Source organism: Trichosurus vulpecula, chromosome 8, assembly GCF_011100635.1.
Source record: "Trichosurus vulpecula isolate mTriVul1 chromosome 8, mTriVul1.pri, whole genome shotgun sequence".
In the NCBI taxonomy this organism is placed as follows: domain Eukaryota; kingdom Metazoa; phylum Chordata; class Mammalia; order Diprotodontia; family Phalangeridae; genus Trichosurus; species Trichosurus vulpecula.
In genome coordinates this window covers 180,047,473-180,066,347 of record NC_050580.1, presented here as the reverse complement: position 1 = coordinate 180,066,347, position 18,875 = coordinate 180,047,473, and the positions used below count along the sequence as shown (strand labels likewise).

General features: G+C 44.6%; 2 protein-coding genes across 2 annotated transcripts; one reads left to right on the top strand and one right to left on the bottom strand.

The window, feature by feature from the left end:
* The first annotated feature begins 6,103 nt into the window (after positions 1 to 6,103).
* On the top strand, positions 6,104 to 10,333 carry TPPP2 (tubulin polymerization promoting protein family member 2). Its single transcript, XM_036734350.1, has 3 exons — positions 6,104 to 6,276; positions 6,724 to 6,877; positions 10,148 to 10,333. The coding sequence occupies exons 1-3, from the start codon at positions 6,104 to 6,106 to the stop codon at positions 10,331 to 10,333; spliced, it is 513 nt and encodes a 170-aa protein (XP_036590245.1).
* A 6,205-nt stretch (positions 10,334 to 16,538) lies between these two features.
* RNASE13 (ribonuclease A family member 13 (inactive)) lies at positions 16,539 to 16,994 on the bottom strand. The gene has a single exon (XM_036736612.1). It carries the CDS (start codon positions 16,992 to 16,994, stop codon positions 16,539 to 16,541), a length of 456 nt encoding a protein of 151 aa, XP_036592507.1.
* Positions 16,995 to 18,875: the final 1,881 nt, after the last annotated feature.

Below are 18,875 nucleotides of genomic sequence, written 5' to 3'. Positions count from 1 at the left end.
AAAGCTGCCAACTGTAACGCCTGCACAGACCAACCCCCTTCCCTTCCCCAGACCCCCAAACTCACCCTCCCCAAGCCTGGGAACTACCGCCTCCCCCTCTTCCAACTCCCCCAAGAAACATCAATGCCCCTTTCATCCCCACTTGGCAGGGGCTTCAGGACGGAAGGAGGGGCTGAGCAGGAGAAGGCTCTGAGAGAGGGATCAGGCCAGAATCACTTCAAAGCCCCCACTTCCCGTCCCCCCCCATCCCTAGAGGCATCAGACACACACACCCAGTTCTCCTAACACCCCACAACTTCTTTTCTAACACCCTTCCCCCAACTCTGTTCATCATTATCCCTCAGGAGCTGGGCACAGAACTCAGGCAGCCTGGCCCCCAGCCCAGTCCCCTCTCCCCTCCAAACCCAGGGTTTAACCCGATTTTAGTCCTAGAGCGAAGGCAGCTGGGTCTACAACTATAGCTGTGGACATGAAGGTGGGTGGCAAAGAATTTTGTTGTAGACCTCCTCCATGCTGATTTGGAGGGAATTAAAAGAGAGGGGTCTTCTTTAGGAATAGCAGGAAGTTGCTTGAAATCAGTACTTATTATGTAGAAGGGGAAGGGAATATAAACCTTTCCTCAGAATTAGGGAAAGTACCTATCAATAGGTACTTGGACCTGCTCTCCAGGTCCAAAGATTTAAAGTAGTAGTGCATAACCAGTAAGCTTAAAGTTTTAATAGCAGAGAGTGCCTGCATCCATAAATGAGCAAATGTACCTTCCCTTGACTGAAGATTCTGTTGTAATTAATAAAATACAAATTCATTTCTAAGGTATTACTGAAACCATAAAAGTTTTAAAAATCATTATGTATTTTCCCAACCCATTTACTAATCTAACTGCTATCATGTTGGGGGGCCTCAATCTTGAATTAGGCTGGAAAGTACTCACTGGTCTACAATAGTCATAGTTGGGGAGGGGGGAAGGGGAACCAGGGAGGGAGAGGTGACCTGGGAGTTCCAACATCTAAATTCGTCTCTGGGTCAGAATGACTCAGGGAGAACCTGATAAGGGGCCTAGGCAAGAGGGAAGGGATGAGCAGGAAATTTCCACTAGAGATTTGAGATGGTTCCCAGAAACTGGGGTCCTCACCTTGAAGGAAAAGACAACTGTTCCCTTGAGACAGGATCCCATGTCTGGGGCAAGCTGTTGTTCGGAAGGGAGCAGCTGAATCAAGGACACCCCTCATTTAGGTCCTCCCCTTTAGCCATAAACTCAACAATCCAAGTTTATCTCAATTTAATATACATTTACTAAGATCCTACTATATATAGGGAACTGAATTGAAAGCATTTGAGGAAGACAATTCAAATCAACAGACATTAGGAACTAATTTTGTGCAACTAGCTGGTTGTTGCTGTTCACGCATTTTCAGTCATGTCTGATTCTTCATGACCCCATTTGGGGTTTTCTTGGCAAAGATACTGGAGTGGTTTGCCACTTCCTTCTCCAGCTTATTTTACAGATAAGGAAACTGAAGCAAACAGGGTTAAGTGACTTGCCCAGGGTCACACACCTACTAAGTGTCTGATGCCAGAATTGAAGTGTTAAGGACAGGACTCAGGAAGATAAGTCTTCCTGACTCCAGGCCTGGCATTTTATCCACTATACCACCTAGCTGCCCCTAAGTAATTGATTAGTACTGGGCAAAAAAAATATGAAACCCAGGGCTCTAGTCTATTTACATCAGATTTTTCTCATTGGTGGATCACTTACTCCATACACCCCAAAAGTTTGGAAGAGATTTTGGTTTTCCTGGCTATGATAACTCTTCACCCTTCCCTGGCAGTCATGGACCATTGAGAAATCAAGTTCCACCAGTTAAGAGGGTCTTATACAAATGGTCCGAAGCCCATTGAGGTATTTAGGTGGCACAATAGATTGAGCTCTGGGCCCGGAGTCAGGAAGACCTGAGTTCAAAACTGTGACCCTGGGCATGTCACTTAACCTCTGCCTTAGTTTCCTTATCTGTAAAATAAGGATAACAGTAATCCCTATGTCACAGGGTTGTTGTGAGGATTAAAATAATAGTAATAATAGCTACCGTTTATATAGTGCTTACTATGTGTTAGGCCCTATGCTAAGACCTTTACCAGTATTATCTCATCTGATCCTTACAATTCATTTTACAGAAGAGTGACTTGCCCAGAGTCACACACCTAGTAAGTATGTGAGGCCAGATTTGAACTCAAGTCTTCCTGACTACAGGCCTGGCACTCTTATCTATGGTGTGGCACATCTAGCTTCCATAAAAGATAATTGTAAAAAGTTCTTAGTGCCATGACTGTCACACTGTAGGCACTATACAAACCTTAGCTATTATTATTATTTTTGAGCCTCTGGTTACCAAGACAAAATGAAACCCGCCCTGTCCTCAGCAGAAAAGTCACATCAAGAGGGAGAGGTCACTAACAAAAGGGCATGGGGAAGGGCTTCGTGTGAGAGGTGGTACCTGAGTTGAACTTTGAAGGGGGCCGGGAATTCTGTATTGAAGATGGACACAGGAGATGTCATATCATGTGTGTAGATAGCCAGTATGACCAGAACAGAGACTGGAAAACTAAGTGGAAGCCAGTTTGTGAAGGGCCCTAAATGCCAGGCTGAGGATTTTGTATTTTATTCTAGAGGTGATTGGAAGCCACTGAAGGTCAGTTAGTAGGGGAATGATATGGATGCCATGGTCAGTTCCGTGTTTTAGGAATGTCAGTTTAGCCCCTGAATGGACAATAGATTAGGAAATAATAGACCAGAAGTAAAGAGACCAATTAGGATGTTTTTACAACAGTCTAGGTGGAATGGGGACCAAGGCCTGAGCTACAGGATAGACAACGGATGGTGAGAAGGAAATAGATATGAGCGATGAATAAAAAATCCACAATGCTTGTCAATTGACAGGAAATGGAGAGTGAGGGGGAGTGGCAGATGACTCCCAAGTCTCAAAACTGCATATTCAGGACCTCACTTCTGACTCTTAGCTGTCCAGCATCTCTAGGAACTGAGAGACACCAGTAATCAAAGAAAAAGGTGGTGTGAAGGTTTAGATCCCTTAGAATTCCTAGTCTTCAGCCATCCTGTATCTTCATCTCAAAATGGTAGGGTATGAGGAATATTCAGAAGATACCCTGTATGTAGCACAAGGACTTAGATCCAGAGTCCCTGGAAGCAAAACTTCTTTCCCTCCCTTTCTCTCGTTAGTTTCTTGGGTATGCTGAGCCATGGGGATCTGCAAAGTCCCCTTCAGAGTAAACATTCTGCTTCTCTGGGCCCATAAAGGTGGAGGCCCAAGTTGGATATGAGACTTTTACAAAGCTGGCCTCAAATTCAGAGAAGACAGCCTTGTCGTGGAGTTTATGGGCATCTAACTGACAAGGAATAGAGTGCCAGACCTGGAGTCAGTAATGCCTGAGTTCAAATCCAGCCAAAGACACCAGCTGTGTGACCCTGGGCAAGGCATTTCACCTTGTTTGCCTCAGTTTCCTCATCTGTGAAATGAGCTGGAGAAGGAAATGGCAAACCACTCCAGTATCTTTGGCAAGAAAACCCCAAATGGGGTCATGAATAGACAAAACAACAAATGGGTTGATAGTAGAAATAGACTCCACTTTGTATATGTTCAATCAACAGATACTTAATATGCTGGCCAAAGGGTGCAATATAGGGAGATGGCACAAGAGAGTAATTAATCCCTGCTTTTTGATCAGACATCTACATAAGAATTACTACCAGACAGGCAGTGATAAGAGTCAAAGTTGTGATGTTGTCTATAAGTGCTAAGGGAATTCTAGGAAGGCAGAAATAATCCTGGGTTGAGAGGAGATCAGGAACTGAACCTTAAAGGAAAAGTCAAGTTTCAATGGGTTGGGAAACAGAAACCAAATCTTAGAACTTAATGGACACAAGGCATTTGATAGGGAAGAGTGAGTAAGCTGACATTCTTAGAACTATGAGGGTTCATGTTGAGAAGTAATAGGAGGTTTGTCTTTAGTTTGGGTTCTCATTTTTCATTCAAATCAGTAATTTCATCCATTTGTTGTTGTTTGTTCATGTTTGACTGTTCATGACCTCATGGACTTGTCCATGAGGTTTTCTTGGCAAGGATACTAAAGTGGTTTGCATTTCATTCTCCAGTGTGTCCCCATGTTACAGATGAAAAACGGAAGCAAATAGGGGTTAAGTGACTTGCTCAGGGCCACATAGCTATTAAATGTCTGAGGCTGGATTTGAACTCAAATTTTCTAGATTCCAAGCCCAGTGCAGGAAGTTTCCCTAAGCATGCTCCATCCATTGTACCACCTAGCTGCCCCAATTTCATGCTCCAATGATGCAGGTCCAGCTCTTTGTCTGAAAGAGCTGCCTAGAATATTGAGATGTTAAGTGACTTGCTCCATTCATGCAACCAATTTTGCCTCCAAGGCCAACCTTCTATGTACTAGTCTTCTTAAAATACTTGGGTCCTCTTTTTAAAGGGCCTTTAATGTCAGGATAAGGAAACTGAAGTTTATCTCTTGGGTGAGGGGAGAACCATTGAAGGATTTTAAAGAGGTGACTGACAAGATCTTAAGGATAGGGACTAGATATGTGACTTCACTGATACAGAGAACTCCCTAGATGAAAAAACTTTGCAGATTTTTAATCACAGAGAGCTGCCTAGCAGTGGTGTCAAACTCAAACAAATAGGGGCCACCTAACTGTACATAAGGATCCCTGCAGGCTGCATATTGACTTAGAAAATGGCATATTGGCATGATATATTCTATTATATTTTAATTTATTTTTTTAAATATTTCCCTATTACATTTTAATCTGGTTTGTGGCTGGTATTTGATACCTCTGACCTAGAGGACTGAGGGGGCGACTTACCCAGGGTGGTGCAGCCATGTGTCAAAGGCAGGACCCCCCGGTCTTACTGGCCTGAAGTTCCAAACTCCCCATTAGCTTTGTCTCTTGTGCTTTAGGAGATGAATCTGGTTGTATGCTGGCTGAATTAAAGGGAGATGAGGTTAGTTGGAAGTTGGAAGACTAGGTAGGAAACTATAGCCATAATCTAGGTATGGTTAAGTTATAAGGTTCCACCCCAGATCGGTGGCAGGAAGAATGGAGAGGAAAGGAACAATTTAAAACACACTAAGGAGTCTGAACAGAAGTTGATGACTAAATTTATGGGGGTGACAGGGACAGAATATATTATCTCAATCCTTCTATTCTAGGCTTATTGAAATCACTACCATCTATAAAATTTTTGCTCAGAAACAAGACTAGAAAGAAATCCATGAGGAAGTCCACTGGCTCATGTGAACTATTCCAAGAGATTGGAATTTACCCCAACCTCAACTCCAGTTCTGACTCAACTTTAGAAGTCAGTTAATCCAACTCTAAACCCCTGCCCCCAATCAAGTTTTCCCCAAGCTCTAGAGTCCTCTTTGTTTGGCTGTACAATTTAGAAAAAAGGGAGAAGTTGTCCTGGTGTAGACCTGTCCTTATCTGTCCTTTGCCTAGTCTCTTGTCAGTTGTGGACAGTTAGACCAGGGTCCAGAGGGTTAGCAGCCTGGCTTGGCAGGATGAGGACAGTTTGGTTACTGCGAAGGTCAGTGGAGAGGCAGGCCAGGTCAGGAGGGACAAGGGTGGGGGAACAACAAGAAAGTGATGTATGGCCACCCCAAAGACTGAATTCTGGGGTGTTAGCATATTGGTGTCATGGAAACAATGATGAGATCATAGAAAACCACCTCCTCTCCAAAGGCACCCATAGTCTATGCGATCTACAAGACACATACCTCCACCAAAGAGCTAAAGGCCAGGCAGTAACAGGCACCATTTGGTCCCTCTTAGGTGGGAAGTCAAAAAAGGGAAGAGGGTGGGTTAGTGTCTGATTCGAAGGGGGTAAGTAGTGGGTGGGATACAGTGAAGAGAGGCTTTTGGTCTCTCCACTGCCGCTGCTTTGATCCTTATCCCACTTCCATCTTTCTCTAGGCCTCCCCCTCCCCCTTCCTCTCCCCCTTCCCCTCTCATTCTCCCTCCCCTCCATTTGCCCTGTCTCTCCCCTCCATAACCTCCAGCGGACCAATGGCATCAGAAGCGGAGAAAACCTTTCACCTTTTTGCCGCCTATGGGGATTCTTCCTCCAGTGGCAATGACCTCAACAACAAGAACTTTGCCAAGTTGTGTAAGGATTGTGGCATCATAGATGGCAAGGCAATTAACTCCACTGATGTGGATATTGTGTTCAGCAAAGTAAAGTGAGGAGGCCATTGGAATCTAAATTATGGGGTGGGGGGGAGGGATGGGAAATGGAAAAGAGGGGTGAAAGACATAGCTTCTTGTAATAAGAGTGACAAATTTAGGGAGACACTGGGGTATCATTGGATGAGGAGATAGAGAAGTGAGACCTCAGGCTTTGAATTCAGATTTCTACCTCCCTTACACCTGGACTATTAGATTATCCCCATAAAGCCTGAGCTACATATTTACTTGCAGATGTTAGGCACCTAGGCGAGGGCTCTGGGGTATTAGAGCTAGGGGAGAAGCTCTAGCTTGGGTTGCTAGATCTAAGAAAGCTGATTCTGAGGCAGGGATAATGGAGCCTGGAGGTGGGGAGGGGGCAGGGACTGGGAGTTGGGGGTTTGAACAGCTGAAGTGCCGATGTCACAACACGACTGAGTCAAGGTGTCTATCTTTCTTACCAGGGAAAAGAATGCCCGAACCATCAATTGGAATCAGTTCCAGGTGGCATTAAAGGAGCTAGGCCAAAAGAAATTCAAGGGAAAAACACCGGACGAGACATTGGAGAGTATGTTTGCCCTCATGAAGGACAAGGGTCCAGCTGCTTCAGGAGTGACTGTGAGTGACCTTGATCATGACCTCAATCCTGCCTCAATCCCCTTAACCCCTAGCCTAGAATCATAGAAACTTAGAGTGGGAAGGAACCCCAGGAACCTATTCACAACCCACCACCTCACCTTCCCACCCCCAGCTCTACCTGAGAAATCCATTCCAGTTCCGATAGCTCTGTTTATTAAGAAGGGCCACTTGACTCAGATCTGCTTCCACGTTTGTTACTCCTACCCATAGCTCCTAGTTTGGCGCTCCTACTTCCACACCAGGCTAAACTTCAGCAGCTCCTTCAACCAACCCTTTTGGGGCACAGTTTCTAGTCCTTTAACTTTACCTTCTGGTGCCCACAATTGGATAGAATGCTCCAGTTAGGCTCAATCCAAGGCAAAGGGCAGAAGTGCCCACTTCCCTCAATCCAAACACTGTTCTTCAAGTTATCACACACTTCTTTTGGCCGCTTTATCACAGTGCTGTAGTCCACTTGAGTTTGCAGACTACAAGCATCTCTGGATCTTTTTTTAATTCACTTCTGTTTTCATCTCCAAATCCTCTTCTTCCCACCCTCCACTGAGAAAACATGAAAAACAGAAACAAAACCCATTACAACATGTGTAGTCTAGCAAAAAAAACCAAATTCATCCATTAGCCATGTCATAGTATGTTTGTGTACATATACATAGATATATGTACACACACACACACACACACACACCTCAATCTGCACTCTGGCATCCATTACCTCCGTATCTACAGGTGAGTAGCATTTGTCATTGAGTCCTCTGGAATTGTGGTTGGTCCTTGAGTTGACCAGAGTTCCTCAGTCTTTTAAAGTTATTTTTCTTTACAATATCATTTTATTGTACAAATTGTTCTCCTGTCTCTGTTCACTTCACTCTACATCAGTTCATACGAGTCTTCTCAGATTTTTCTGAAACCATTGCCTTTATCTTTTCTTATAGTGTAATAGTATTCCATCACATTCATATACCCTAACTTGTTCAGCCATCCCTAGGTCTTGTTCATATAAAATTCTTTCTAGCCACATGCCCATCATTCTGTACTTATTTATGCAGCTGAGTTTTGGCTCCCAAGTGAAGGACCTATTAGTAAGGACTTACTAGTAAGTTTTCTCCTCTTCTCACTTTGCAAATCTAACCCTTTACGTTCCTCAGACCCCTAACATTTGTCAGACCTAGCCACTACTACCCATGACCCCTGTAACAGCCACTGCAAATCCTGTAAAGAATCAAGGAATTAATCCGGGTATATGCCTGAATTAATGAAGACTATTAGAACTGAAAAGTCCTTAGAAATCATCAGATGAAAACCTCTCACTTAATCGATTAGGCATTGAGGTCAGTCCAATAGAATATAAATTCCTCAAGGACAGACTTTTTGTTTTTGTTTTTGCAACTTTCAGTAGCTAACAATGTCTCTTGAAAATTGGGATAGAAACTGGATGGACCTGATAACTTTGCTAGAGAGAACTCCCAGGTGAGGTCATTCCCTCTTTCTTCCACCAAAACAGTTTGGCACTTTCTCTATAGCTTAAAAGGCTGCCAAGCCCACTGAGAGGTTAAGTGAGTTGCCCAGTCACACAGCCAGTATGTGTCAGAGTTGGGGCTTGAACCCAAGTCTTCACAACTCTGGGATCCACTCTATCCACTATGCTTCTACTGCCTTATAGGTTTGCAAATGGTAGGAACTTGTTTGTTGAACCGAATTCAGGTGACTCGTCCAAAGTCAAGCAGCTAGATGGTGCCGGAGTCTGATATTAAATCCCAGGTATCCTAAGTGTTTTCTCCTCACCAAGCTGTTGTTCCCCCAAAAGATCACAGGAATAAGGTTGTTAAGAGGGTGGCTACCTTCCTCTCCAAGAGATTAAGTCAACAACAAGATGACATTATCGATCTGCTCTCAGGACAAACAAAAAATTCACTTCAGCCCTTGGCATTATATCAACTCTCTTCTCAAACAAGGGCCTTCTCCTGAGTACCAGACTCATCATGGCAATCTGAATCTGAGAGTGGGACGGACCCCCAGAGGTCAATATAGTCAGACCCATTCCAGAACATTCCTCTACAAAAATCTCCACCAGTCATTATTTACACCTCTATGTGGAGATCCCCAATGACAGAGAACTGCAGCTCAGTTTTTGTAATGTGTATCCAGGGAATTATGCATCTTTTAAAGACCAACATTTATTGAACACTCATTTATATGAAGGACATTGATTTAATCCATCAAGCTATAGAACTGAAACCTCTTTTTTTTTAAATGAATAACTAAACATTACCCAAATGCATAAGCTTTAAAAATGAGACCCAAAATCCCAGGGTTTCTTCTGAGACATTAAGGTATGCCTTGTTACATCTGGCACATATTGTGCTCATGCGTACGATACGCTTTCACAGAAGCAAATGAAGACAAATTCTGCCTCAGCAACTTTGAGTCTCAATTCATTTCTTCTAAAGTAATCATTGTAATCATAATCTCTCTTCCACAAGATCATCTCTCAACTACTTGAAGATGGCTATTCTTATTTCCCTAGTCCTGCCTCACCCCAGCCTTTTCTTCAGGCTTAACATCCCCAGTTTCTTCATCTGGTTCTTTTATAGCATTTTATGTCATCTCCAATCCCCTCACCATCCCAAAACTACCTGGTACAGTTTCACACTCTACCCTCCCCGTGTTTATTCTTGTCTTGGCTTCCCTTTCTTCTCCTTTCTATTCCGTGTAACCTTAGCTCTTCTCACTCTCTGTTTCAGCGATCCCTCCTCAGGAAGTGTCTTCTTGCACATTTCCAAGGGTAACTTGGAAAAGGGGTGGGAGTGGGTCCTGACTGGAAGGGCTCCTTGGGTGGGAGCCACTACAGAAGATTCTTCAGACTATAAAAGAAAGTTCTCTCAACCTCCTTCACCCCATGCCTGGGGTAGAGGTCTTCTCATCTATCCTTCTATAACTTCTGCTAAGGGACTCCATCCCAGTGGTGATCCCCTTATACAATGATACAGAAAATGGTGATGGCTTTGGGGAGGAAGCGGGGAGAAAGAGAGAGAGAGAGAGAGAGCGAGACAGAGAGAGAGAGAGAGAGAAAATGATGATGGGTGGATGGGTGATGGGTCTGAGACTCCGTGTGTGTGTGTGTGTGTGTGTGTGTGTGTGTGTGTGTGTGTGTGTGTATTTTGGGGAGAGGAAGGGTAGGGGATGGAATTGAGCAGAAAGAGGTCTTCCAGTTCTAACTCTGCCCTTGGGTGGGCTTCTCTGATTTTACAGAAAGCAGTGGCAGTGGGCGGTGTGAACCGTTTGACAGACACCAGCAAGTATACAGGTTCCCACAAGGAGCGTTTTGATGAAAGTGGTAAAGGGAAGGGCAAAGCAGGGCGGGATGACACAAAAGAAAACACTGGCTATGTGAGTGGTTACAAAGATGCTGGCACCTATGACCAGAAGAAAAAATAGAGGCCTGGCTTGCCCTTTATAGGGAATGGGGAATAGGGAGAGAATAAGCCTCCCTACTTCCTCTTCTCCATCTTCATCTTCATCTCCTTAGCTCTTATTCTTATCACCACCAGGGAGACAATAAACATCTGTATGTGCAGCAGCCAATACGCACTGCCTTCTGCTGGCAGTGCCAGGAGGCAGGCTGCTTCATCCATGTTGGGGGTGGGGGCGGAGGGTGGAGTGAGGGAAGGTTCTCTATAAAGATAGTCTAGACTCGGGGTGGGGAACCTTCAGCCTCAGGGCCGCATATGGCCCTCTAGGTCCTTAAGCACAGCCCTTTGACTGAATCCAAACTGCACAGAACAAACTCTCTTAATAAAAGGATTTTTTCTGTAAAACCTGGACTCAGTGAAAAGACCGCAGCCGAGGACCACATGTGGCCTCACAGCCATAGGTTCCCCACCCCTGGGCTAGACTACACAGGGTAATAAGGGAGCAGCTTCCATTAAATTTCTCCCCTGTTCCTTCCCAGCCTAATCTCTGGCCCTAAACCAGAAATCTCTCATTTATATAGTCTTTGATACTTAGGTACAGGGATTATGGAAGAAAAGCCAGCTGTGAATGCAATTATTTTTATCCATTTTTATCATGATACACCTACCCCCTCATCCCCACCAAGGGGCTAGGAATCTCCGACCTTCCCTGCAGCATATCTTTTCCCCTTGGAAAGAATAAGTCCAGGATGGAGAATAGTCAAATAGTGCCTTGCACATAGTAGGTCTTCATAGATGTTTGTTAAATTGAATTGGTAGAGGGGGGTTGCCATCCCAAGAGCTCTAGGATGAAGACCTCTTAGATATTAAAGAAACCTGCTTTACCCAATTCCCTTATTTCCTTCAAAGCCACTACTATTTTCTGTGCCACTCGTGCTCTAAACATATATTTGTTCTCTTTGACTCCTTCCTCTCTCCCTCACCTCTCCCATTAGTTCTGGCTCATACATCTCTTATATGCTCTGAACTTCCACTGCCACCACCACTGGTAAGGCTCTCTACCAGTCTCCCTACTTCCAGCCTCTTTAATCTGTCCTTCCCACTTAGGCCTAATAAATGCTTATTCACTCATTCGTCCATTCATACATTCAACATTCAAATAAATCCTGGGAAACACACTTAGAACTGGAGGGTATAAGATTTTCTTTCTCTTTTTTTCCCCCTTACCTAGCCTTAATCAATGAATGGATGTTGCTTCAGTCAAACTGAGACCTGGGAAAGACCTTAGCTTAAAAAGGCTGTGGTCTCCCACTTCATCCAGGGCTCTCTTCCATCATCCTAATCTATAGCTTGCCACTGGATCCAGATGGCTCCAGAGGAGGCTGGTGACTTTGCACAGCCTTCCCTCACTTAAGTCCAATTCACTTGCATGTCATGGCATCACCTCCCTGATGTCATGGTCCTCTTTGAGAACAAAGGACAAACAACAACCCACTCAGGCCAGCTTAATCTTCACTATGAATAGATTTATCACTTCACTCCTCCACTCAAAACAGGACAGGATAAAAAGAAAGGAGAGGGGTAAAGGGTGGGGAATGTCTTCTGTGTTGAGCCTTTGGCTAAGGAAGAAACCAGGTAAAGTTTGACCTAGTCAGCCTGGCTCTGCCTTTGAGCCAGTTCTGAGATTGGCCGTGTGTGAAAAAAGGCGATGACCCTGTCAAAGACCTCTTCATTCCCAGGATTTGAGTCTCTCCTTAGTCAACCTCAGTGGGAAAACATCCATCCCAGAGATGAGTTACCTCATTACTGAACTCTTTGGAGACTGAAACTCTGTTCAACTCTGGTCACTCACTTTATACCCCAAGTTTTAACTACTGCCCTTAGATATTTAACAGCTCAGAGCTTGACCTCCTCTTTTTATATTATTACTCATCCTACTTCCTACCTACCCTCTCCAGGTCTTAGAGTATTTTCCGGGATTTATTTGAATGGATGAATGAGTGAATGAGCATTTATTAGGTACTTATTTGCCTGGCTCTTTGCTAAGCACTGAAGATACAAGTACAAAAAGTCAGGCCCTGTTCCCAAGGAGCTTATATTCTAATAAGTGAAGATAACACATATTGTGGTCTTAGAGAATCACAAGGATAATGAGTTGATGTATGGAACAGTCAATTCGCACATCCTTTCCAGAAGCAATAGCACTATTATTTGAGCAAAAAGTAGAAACTGGAAATGGAGAAAAGTAAGGTAACAGGCAAACGGCAAGATAGTCTGGATATATGGCTTGATGATTGGATAAGATGTGAAGGTGAAGCATGGCACATTCTGGAGTCTGAGAACCCAGTATCAGATAGATTGGGCAGTGTGAGCTAACTCACACTTAGTCACTGATCAAGATGGTTGGGCCCTAGGACAGCCAACTATCAAGCTATCCATCCAGGTTACCTTGCCATCTGACTGCTACCTCACTTCTCCTCATTTCCAATTTCTACTTTTCACTCAACTTTAATTAGGTTAAAATCCTGGGAAGATTTTAGGGAAAAAGGGAAGAAATTAGATATAGGAGACAGAGATTCTGGAAGTCTAAGGTTCAGAGCTTCTTGTTAAAGTGGGGAAAAGTGAAGCAGCAGCAAGCAAATGTCAAGTTGGCTTGGGCAAATGGATGGGATGTGAAATGTTTTCTATACCTGTTTATGACTAGTTCTAAATTAGGTAGTCCTCTCAAAATCCCATAGAGGGTTAGGCCTGTCTCAGGCCTCATAGCTGTTTGCCATGAATTAATCAGAAATCCACTTCAGTTTGACCCAGATGTGTGTTCTTCCTGGTCTTTCCCCAACCAGAATAGCTATTTCTGTTTCCCAGACCAAAGCACCTGTTTCTCCACCACCCTCAACCCCCCAACAGGTTTTTTAAAATCCGTGCTATACTTACTCTCAGCTAACCAGGAAGACTTCGATCTGTAGTGAACTTTGAAACCTCACCCACACATTCCCAATGATCATTAATTGCCTCATGGGTTCTTCACCTATGCTGGTGGTTGGGAGATGGAGCGCCACTACCTTCAATAAGTATATCACACTAAGATTAAATATAAGGCAACACAGCTGGTAAGCAATGGAGTTGAGATTTGGACCTATCTCTCCTGACACCAATGCAGATTCTACTATACTGTTGTTCCATGCACTAAGATATTAATGCATCTGAACACCAATTCTTCACCCCCAAATTCACGCAAAGGTCAGATTTTTTTTCACAGAGGGATTACATTGTCATGATGCCCTACTCCCAATTAGGGAGCACTGTGCATTTAAGGCAGAGAATCCCACCATTACTGAAAGATCAATGAACTTATCTAACAAGATACCACAGTTGTTTGCAAGGGACTGAGGTGCTACACCTACTCCCTTTTCCCTAAGGGACCCTTTTCATGCATGTGGCCTCTATACCAAGTTCAGTCCTGGGGCCACCTGGCTTCTAATGAGAGGGTGCTATGCTCCCTTTTCTTATTTTCTCCAGCCAGTTAAATACTCACCCTAATACACTGGGGACAAATTATTTCAAGCTTAGATTTTAGCTTTTGTCTAGGTATGTCAGGTATGGGACGGGTACTTTCTTCACACACAGAAATTTTGCTAAAAGATGCAAAAATCTCGCAGCTGTCTCCCTCAAAGTCCATGTTTTCTGGCAAAGCAAGCCAAGGACTTGGGTTATCTTCTGTCTAGAAATTTCCTTTGCCCCCAGTCTTCTCCACTCATTGAGCCAAGGACTTCTGGACCTCTAGACCCTTTGTCATAGTATATGCCACATGAGAGAATCAAAGCAAAGGAATGAGCTGGTAGCCTGTCATTGAGTCCTCTGTCTAATCAGTCAACAAGGGAATTGCTTTGTCATGTCAGAGTGCCCATATACTTCAGCTCTCAATCCCATGCATGGTTGAGCCATCAACACACCCAAGGGCTTAGTCAGTATATGTGATAAGCAAGAATAAGGAGAAGCAACTCCATGTGTTTCCATGGGATGCCCTCATTATACTTGGGGCAAAATGACTTGGGTTTTCATCCTAGAAACAGCAGGACTTAACAATTTATTGGATGGGAAGAGGGCAAAATTAAATCTTGGACACTATATAAGGGTATCTTAGCCTGATGACTCAGTTACATCCCATCCCATCTAGGGCTGCCTTTCCAAACTGCACCATGACAGTCATGGCTTTGGACAAGTAGCAACCTTTCTAGGCCTCAATTTCCTTTTAGTCAAATGGTACTAATAAGACTACAACTGTAGAGTAGCAGATAGAAAGCTGACATGGAAGGAGCCACAGAGAACTGATACCAAGTTCTTCCTCCAACACATATTGGCTATGACCCCACTCACAACTTCTCACTGTTCTAGACAATTCTAGGGTCCTTAAGTTAGATAATGTGACAACCTAAATTAGTAGAAAATCCCTCATCTGGAGGCTCCTTATACCAATGAAATTGCAGATCCAGTCCCATGAACCTTCAGTAATTTCATAAGATTGCTATGAAAATCAAATGAAATAATGTCTGTAAAGTGCTTTATACCCATAAAGCACTACATAAATGTGACCTGTTATCGTATCAGTGTGCCTGGCACATATTAGAACCTTCATAAATACTGGTTGAGTGATTTCATTCATTAGATCTCACTTGCCTCTACTGGTTGCAGTTTGGAAAGGAGCCCTAGATTGGATGGGAGGTAGAACCATCAGGCCAAGCACCCATAGTCTCCAAGACTTAAATTTGCCCTCTTCCTTCACATCCAATAAATTGTCAAGTCCTGCTGTTTCGACCTCCAACATATCTCTCAAACCCTGTGTTTCATTCCCACCATCATCATCATAGGATAAGCCCTTAATAGTCCCTCTTGACAGGTCACACACACACACACACACACACACACACACACACACACTCCACCCCAATGTTTCACTACGGTATAGCCTTCATACCACTGCCAGACTAACTGTGTGTTGGATGCTGGAGGACTTACTATCATTTTTCAGATGAGAAAACTGAGCTTCAGAGAAATTAAACCAGTTGCCCACGACAATACCATTAGCATTGCCTTCCTTTGCCTTCTCTGCTCCCTGCCCCACTAACCACAGAGCTACTGGAGTCAATGTAGAAGATTGTTTGAGGGGCCTTCTGAAGGGAAAGGAAGAACCACAAGGTAGAGGCAAGAGGAGAGAGGTTGAAGAGGAGACCAAGTTGAGAGGGAAAAGGAGGGTTTAGGGAGGAAGGAAAAAAAAGCTATTGAATTTATTGAATTTGAAGTTCTCGAGGCTCCAAGATCTGTAGCTACCCCAACACTCCCACCCTCAACTCTCTTGTACCCTTTCCTAGATTTCACTATGTAACCAGACAAAATAAAGCACATGGTTCATGATTTAAAAGACTTTATCTTACTCCATCCTAATCAACCCCATGGGTGCTACATAGAGTCTATTGTGGGATGGAGAGAAAGGAGAGGGCAGATTATATATAAAGGGACCCCCAATGACTGTAAAGAGAGGGAGAGATTGGAAATTTGGGTGTGTATGGCTAAGAGGTGGGAAAAATGATATAGGAAGGGGTTCTTTGACCCCAGGATGGGGGTGAGGGGGTTTAGTGCTTCAGAGACTGGATGACCAGTGTCTAGCAAACAAAGATACCCTTTGGAGGAAGCTGAGCAGAGAAAGAAGTAGTAGGGATAGAAGGTGGGGGTTGGGGGGAAGGGAGGCCGGGCAAGCTGTTGTCATGGTGCTGGCCATGGCTCTGGGCCTCTTGCCAGTTTTCAGAATCCGGCCAAGTGAACAGCCAGCCTCTGCCAACTGGACAGAGTTAGCTTCTTAGGGCAAGGAGTGGGGGAGGGAGGAGAAGACTCTGAACTCTACAAAGGGTGGGGGACTATATCTCTGGGTCAGGAAATTGGCAAGGGGGCATAGGGTTGGACTTGCGCAGGGGCAATTTCCTGATGGTCTATAGGGTAACATCTATTTTTCTTCATGTAGAGACAGTGGGGAGTGGTCTGGGGCCCTTGGAAACTCTGCCAAATGATCTGGTTTCCTGGAAACTGGCTTGGCCTGCTTTGTTGTCATAGGAGGGGTGCAGAGGGCAGGGGGAAGACTTACATTCCCCAAGCAGGGAACAACAGCCTGACCCTTATTTTGTCAGGGGTTGGAGACTAGGTTTCCCCTTACACTTGGGTTCCTCCCAGTTCTCCCTCTAGAGGACACCAATGATATACATGGGTTCACCATTGTATTTTCTGGAGCAAAGTAGGTAAACACGTCGAGTAGAAGTGGTTTCATTGTATTGGCAGGTGCTGGGTGGCTCCAGGGGTAGACGTTCACAGGTGGTAAGAAAAAAGGCATCTTGGCTGAGAGAGCAGTACTCATTGAAGTCTTCACAGAAGCTGTCAGTATACTTGCAGTTTCTACTAACTTTTGTCCAGGGAGCATGCAGCACATAGTGGATCCATGGGCAATGCCATTCCTTTTTCCATCCTCGAACAAAGGACATCAGGCCATTGCAGTACCCTTGGAAACCCTCATGGAATGTAACCTTAGGATAGTCAATGTGCAGAATACGGAAGTTTCTGACCTCAGAGGATATGAAGGAGAGGAAGGTCAGAGCTGGCACCAGGAGCAGCTGTAGGACTAGAATCCTGGACAGAACCATCTTTCCTGTGAGGGGAGAGAAGGACAAGGAGGAGTTGGAGGGAGAGGGCAGAGGATAGGTATCATTCCATTTCCCCAAAATATCCACGGCCTCATCCCCAAATCTCAGCACTCTATGTCTTCTCTTTCCTGTCTTCCCCCTCATTCATGCCATTCTCCTTTACCAGATTGGCTCAGCCTAGGGGCTCTCTCCTTACCTATTTCTTATGTTGAGACTTTGGCAGAGAAAAGAATCAGCTGGTCCTTAGTCGAGGAGTTTCCTTTGGTCTTTTTGGCCCACTGGCCCAAACTTCTGAGAGAAGAGCAAGTAGACCCTATCTTCCTCTAGGCTCCTTCCTTCTGGGAAAGGAAGAGCTGGCCGAGGTCATTTGTAATTCAGGTCAGCTGGGAAGAGTAGGGAGGTGGGATGGAGCAATAAGAAGGCCAAGAGTCTGGAGGTGGACAATAGAATGGGAGGGTTAATATTTGGAAATCTGATTAAGGAAATTATTCAAAGTGGTGGTTGGTTGATTGAAGGAGGTTGAATACAGAGTATCCTGAACTCATCCATCTTAATAAGATGTGGGGCTAGGAGTCAGAACACTCTGGACTCTCTTTCATGTTTCCTCTGATTCCGCCCTATGGGTGCTCTTCCCCAGGAAAGGTGGGTAGAAAAGGACTGTTTAGTTTATGGAGAACAAAATGCTCCTTGGATCTAATTTGGTAGGAACAGAGAGTGACTCAGATGCCCCTTTCTCTCCTACTCTCTGGGGCCTGCCTGGCATAGTATTATATGAGTTTCCTATTTAGGACTCAGAAATATGTCTATAAGGACTCCATATGTCATCTGAGATCCTGGCCCCCAATCTCTTCCCACTGGACCAACATCATTCACCTGAATTCAGATTCTGGGTCAGAACCTCTAAGAAAGACATTCATGGATACTTGACCTGCCTTTCCACCTTCCCTGTCTACTACCTTAAAGTGTATGTGGGTGGGAGGGGAGCCACAGGGTATAGTTTTTCTGGTCTGGATGGGTGTCACCCATCTGCAAAGTTAATATACTTGGCCTGTTCTTCCTATCAACACTAAGGTCTTAGCCATCAGAACTATTCTCTCCCCACCCCCACCCTCACAACCTCCAGGAAATAATCTGGCAGCTTCACTCCCTTATCTCATGGTCTATGCACACACTAGGTATTGCCTTGGGACTGGAGCTGAGGTCACCCCCATGCTGAGGAGAGTGGCTAGCCAGGAGTTAGATGAGGAGGCCAACTCCTGAGGTTCTACAATTCTTATTTATCATGGGTACCACTGAGTGTTATTCTGCCCCCTTCATACCAATGTGCTTTGGAGAAAAGACCATGTGGAGGGCTTCCTGCTTACTTAGCTCTCTGAACCTACACCTTGCAATGGACTTCACAGAAAGGAATTCTGAGCTTCTGGTCCCCGAGGCACTGCTCTTATTCTGGCTCCTACCTCCCTAGCAGCCACAGTCTTAGGGAATTCAGCTCACAGGCTTATTCACCTAGCCAAATAAAGATGAAACCCCAGAGAGTAAGCTGATGTCAGCATTGGATTTCAGCTTGAAGTGAACAACTGAGTCAAACTGAAACCTGAGAAAGACCTTAGCTTGGAAAAGCCAAAGGCTCCCACTGCATCCAGGGCTATCTCCAGTCATCCTGTTCTGTCTCTTGCCACTGGACCTAACTGGCTCCAGAGGAGAAAGCGAGGCTGGTGACTTTGCATTGCTCTCCCTCACTTACAACCAGTTCACTCGCATGTCATGGCATCACCTCCCTGATGTCATGATCCTCTTCCAGAACAAAGGGCAAATAACAGCCTCTGTGAGTAATAGTAGGAGCTGCCCCACTGGGCACCCAGCTGGAACTGGCCAGTTGGG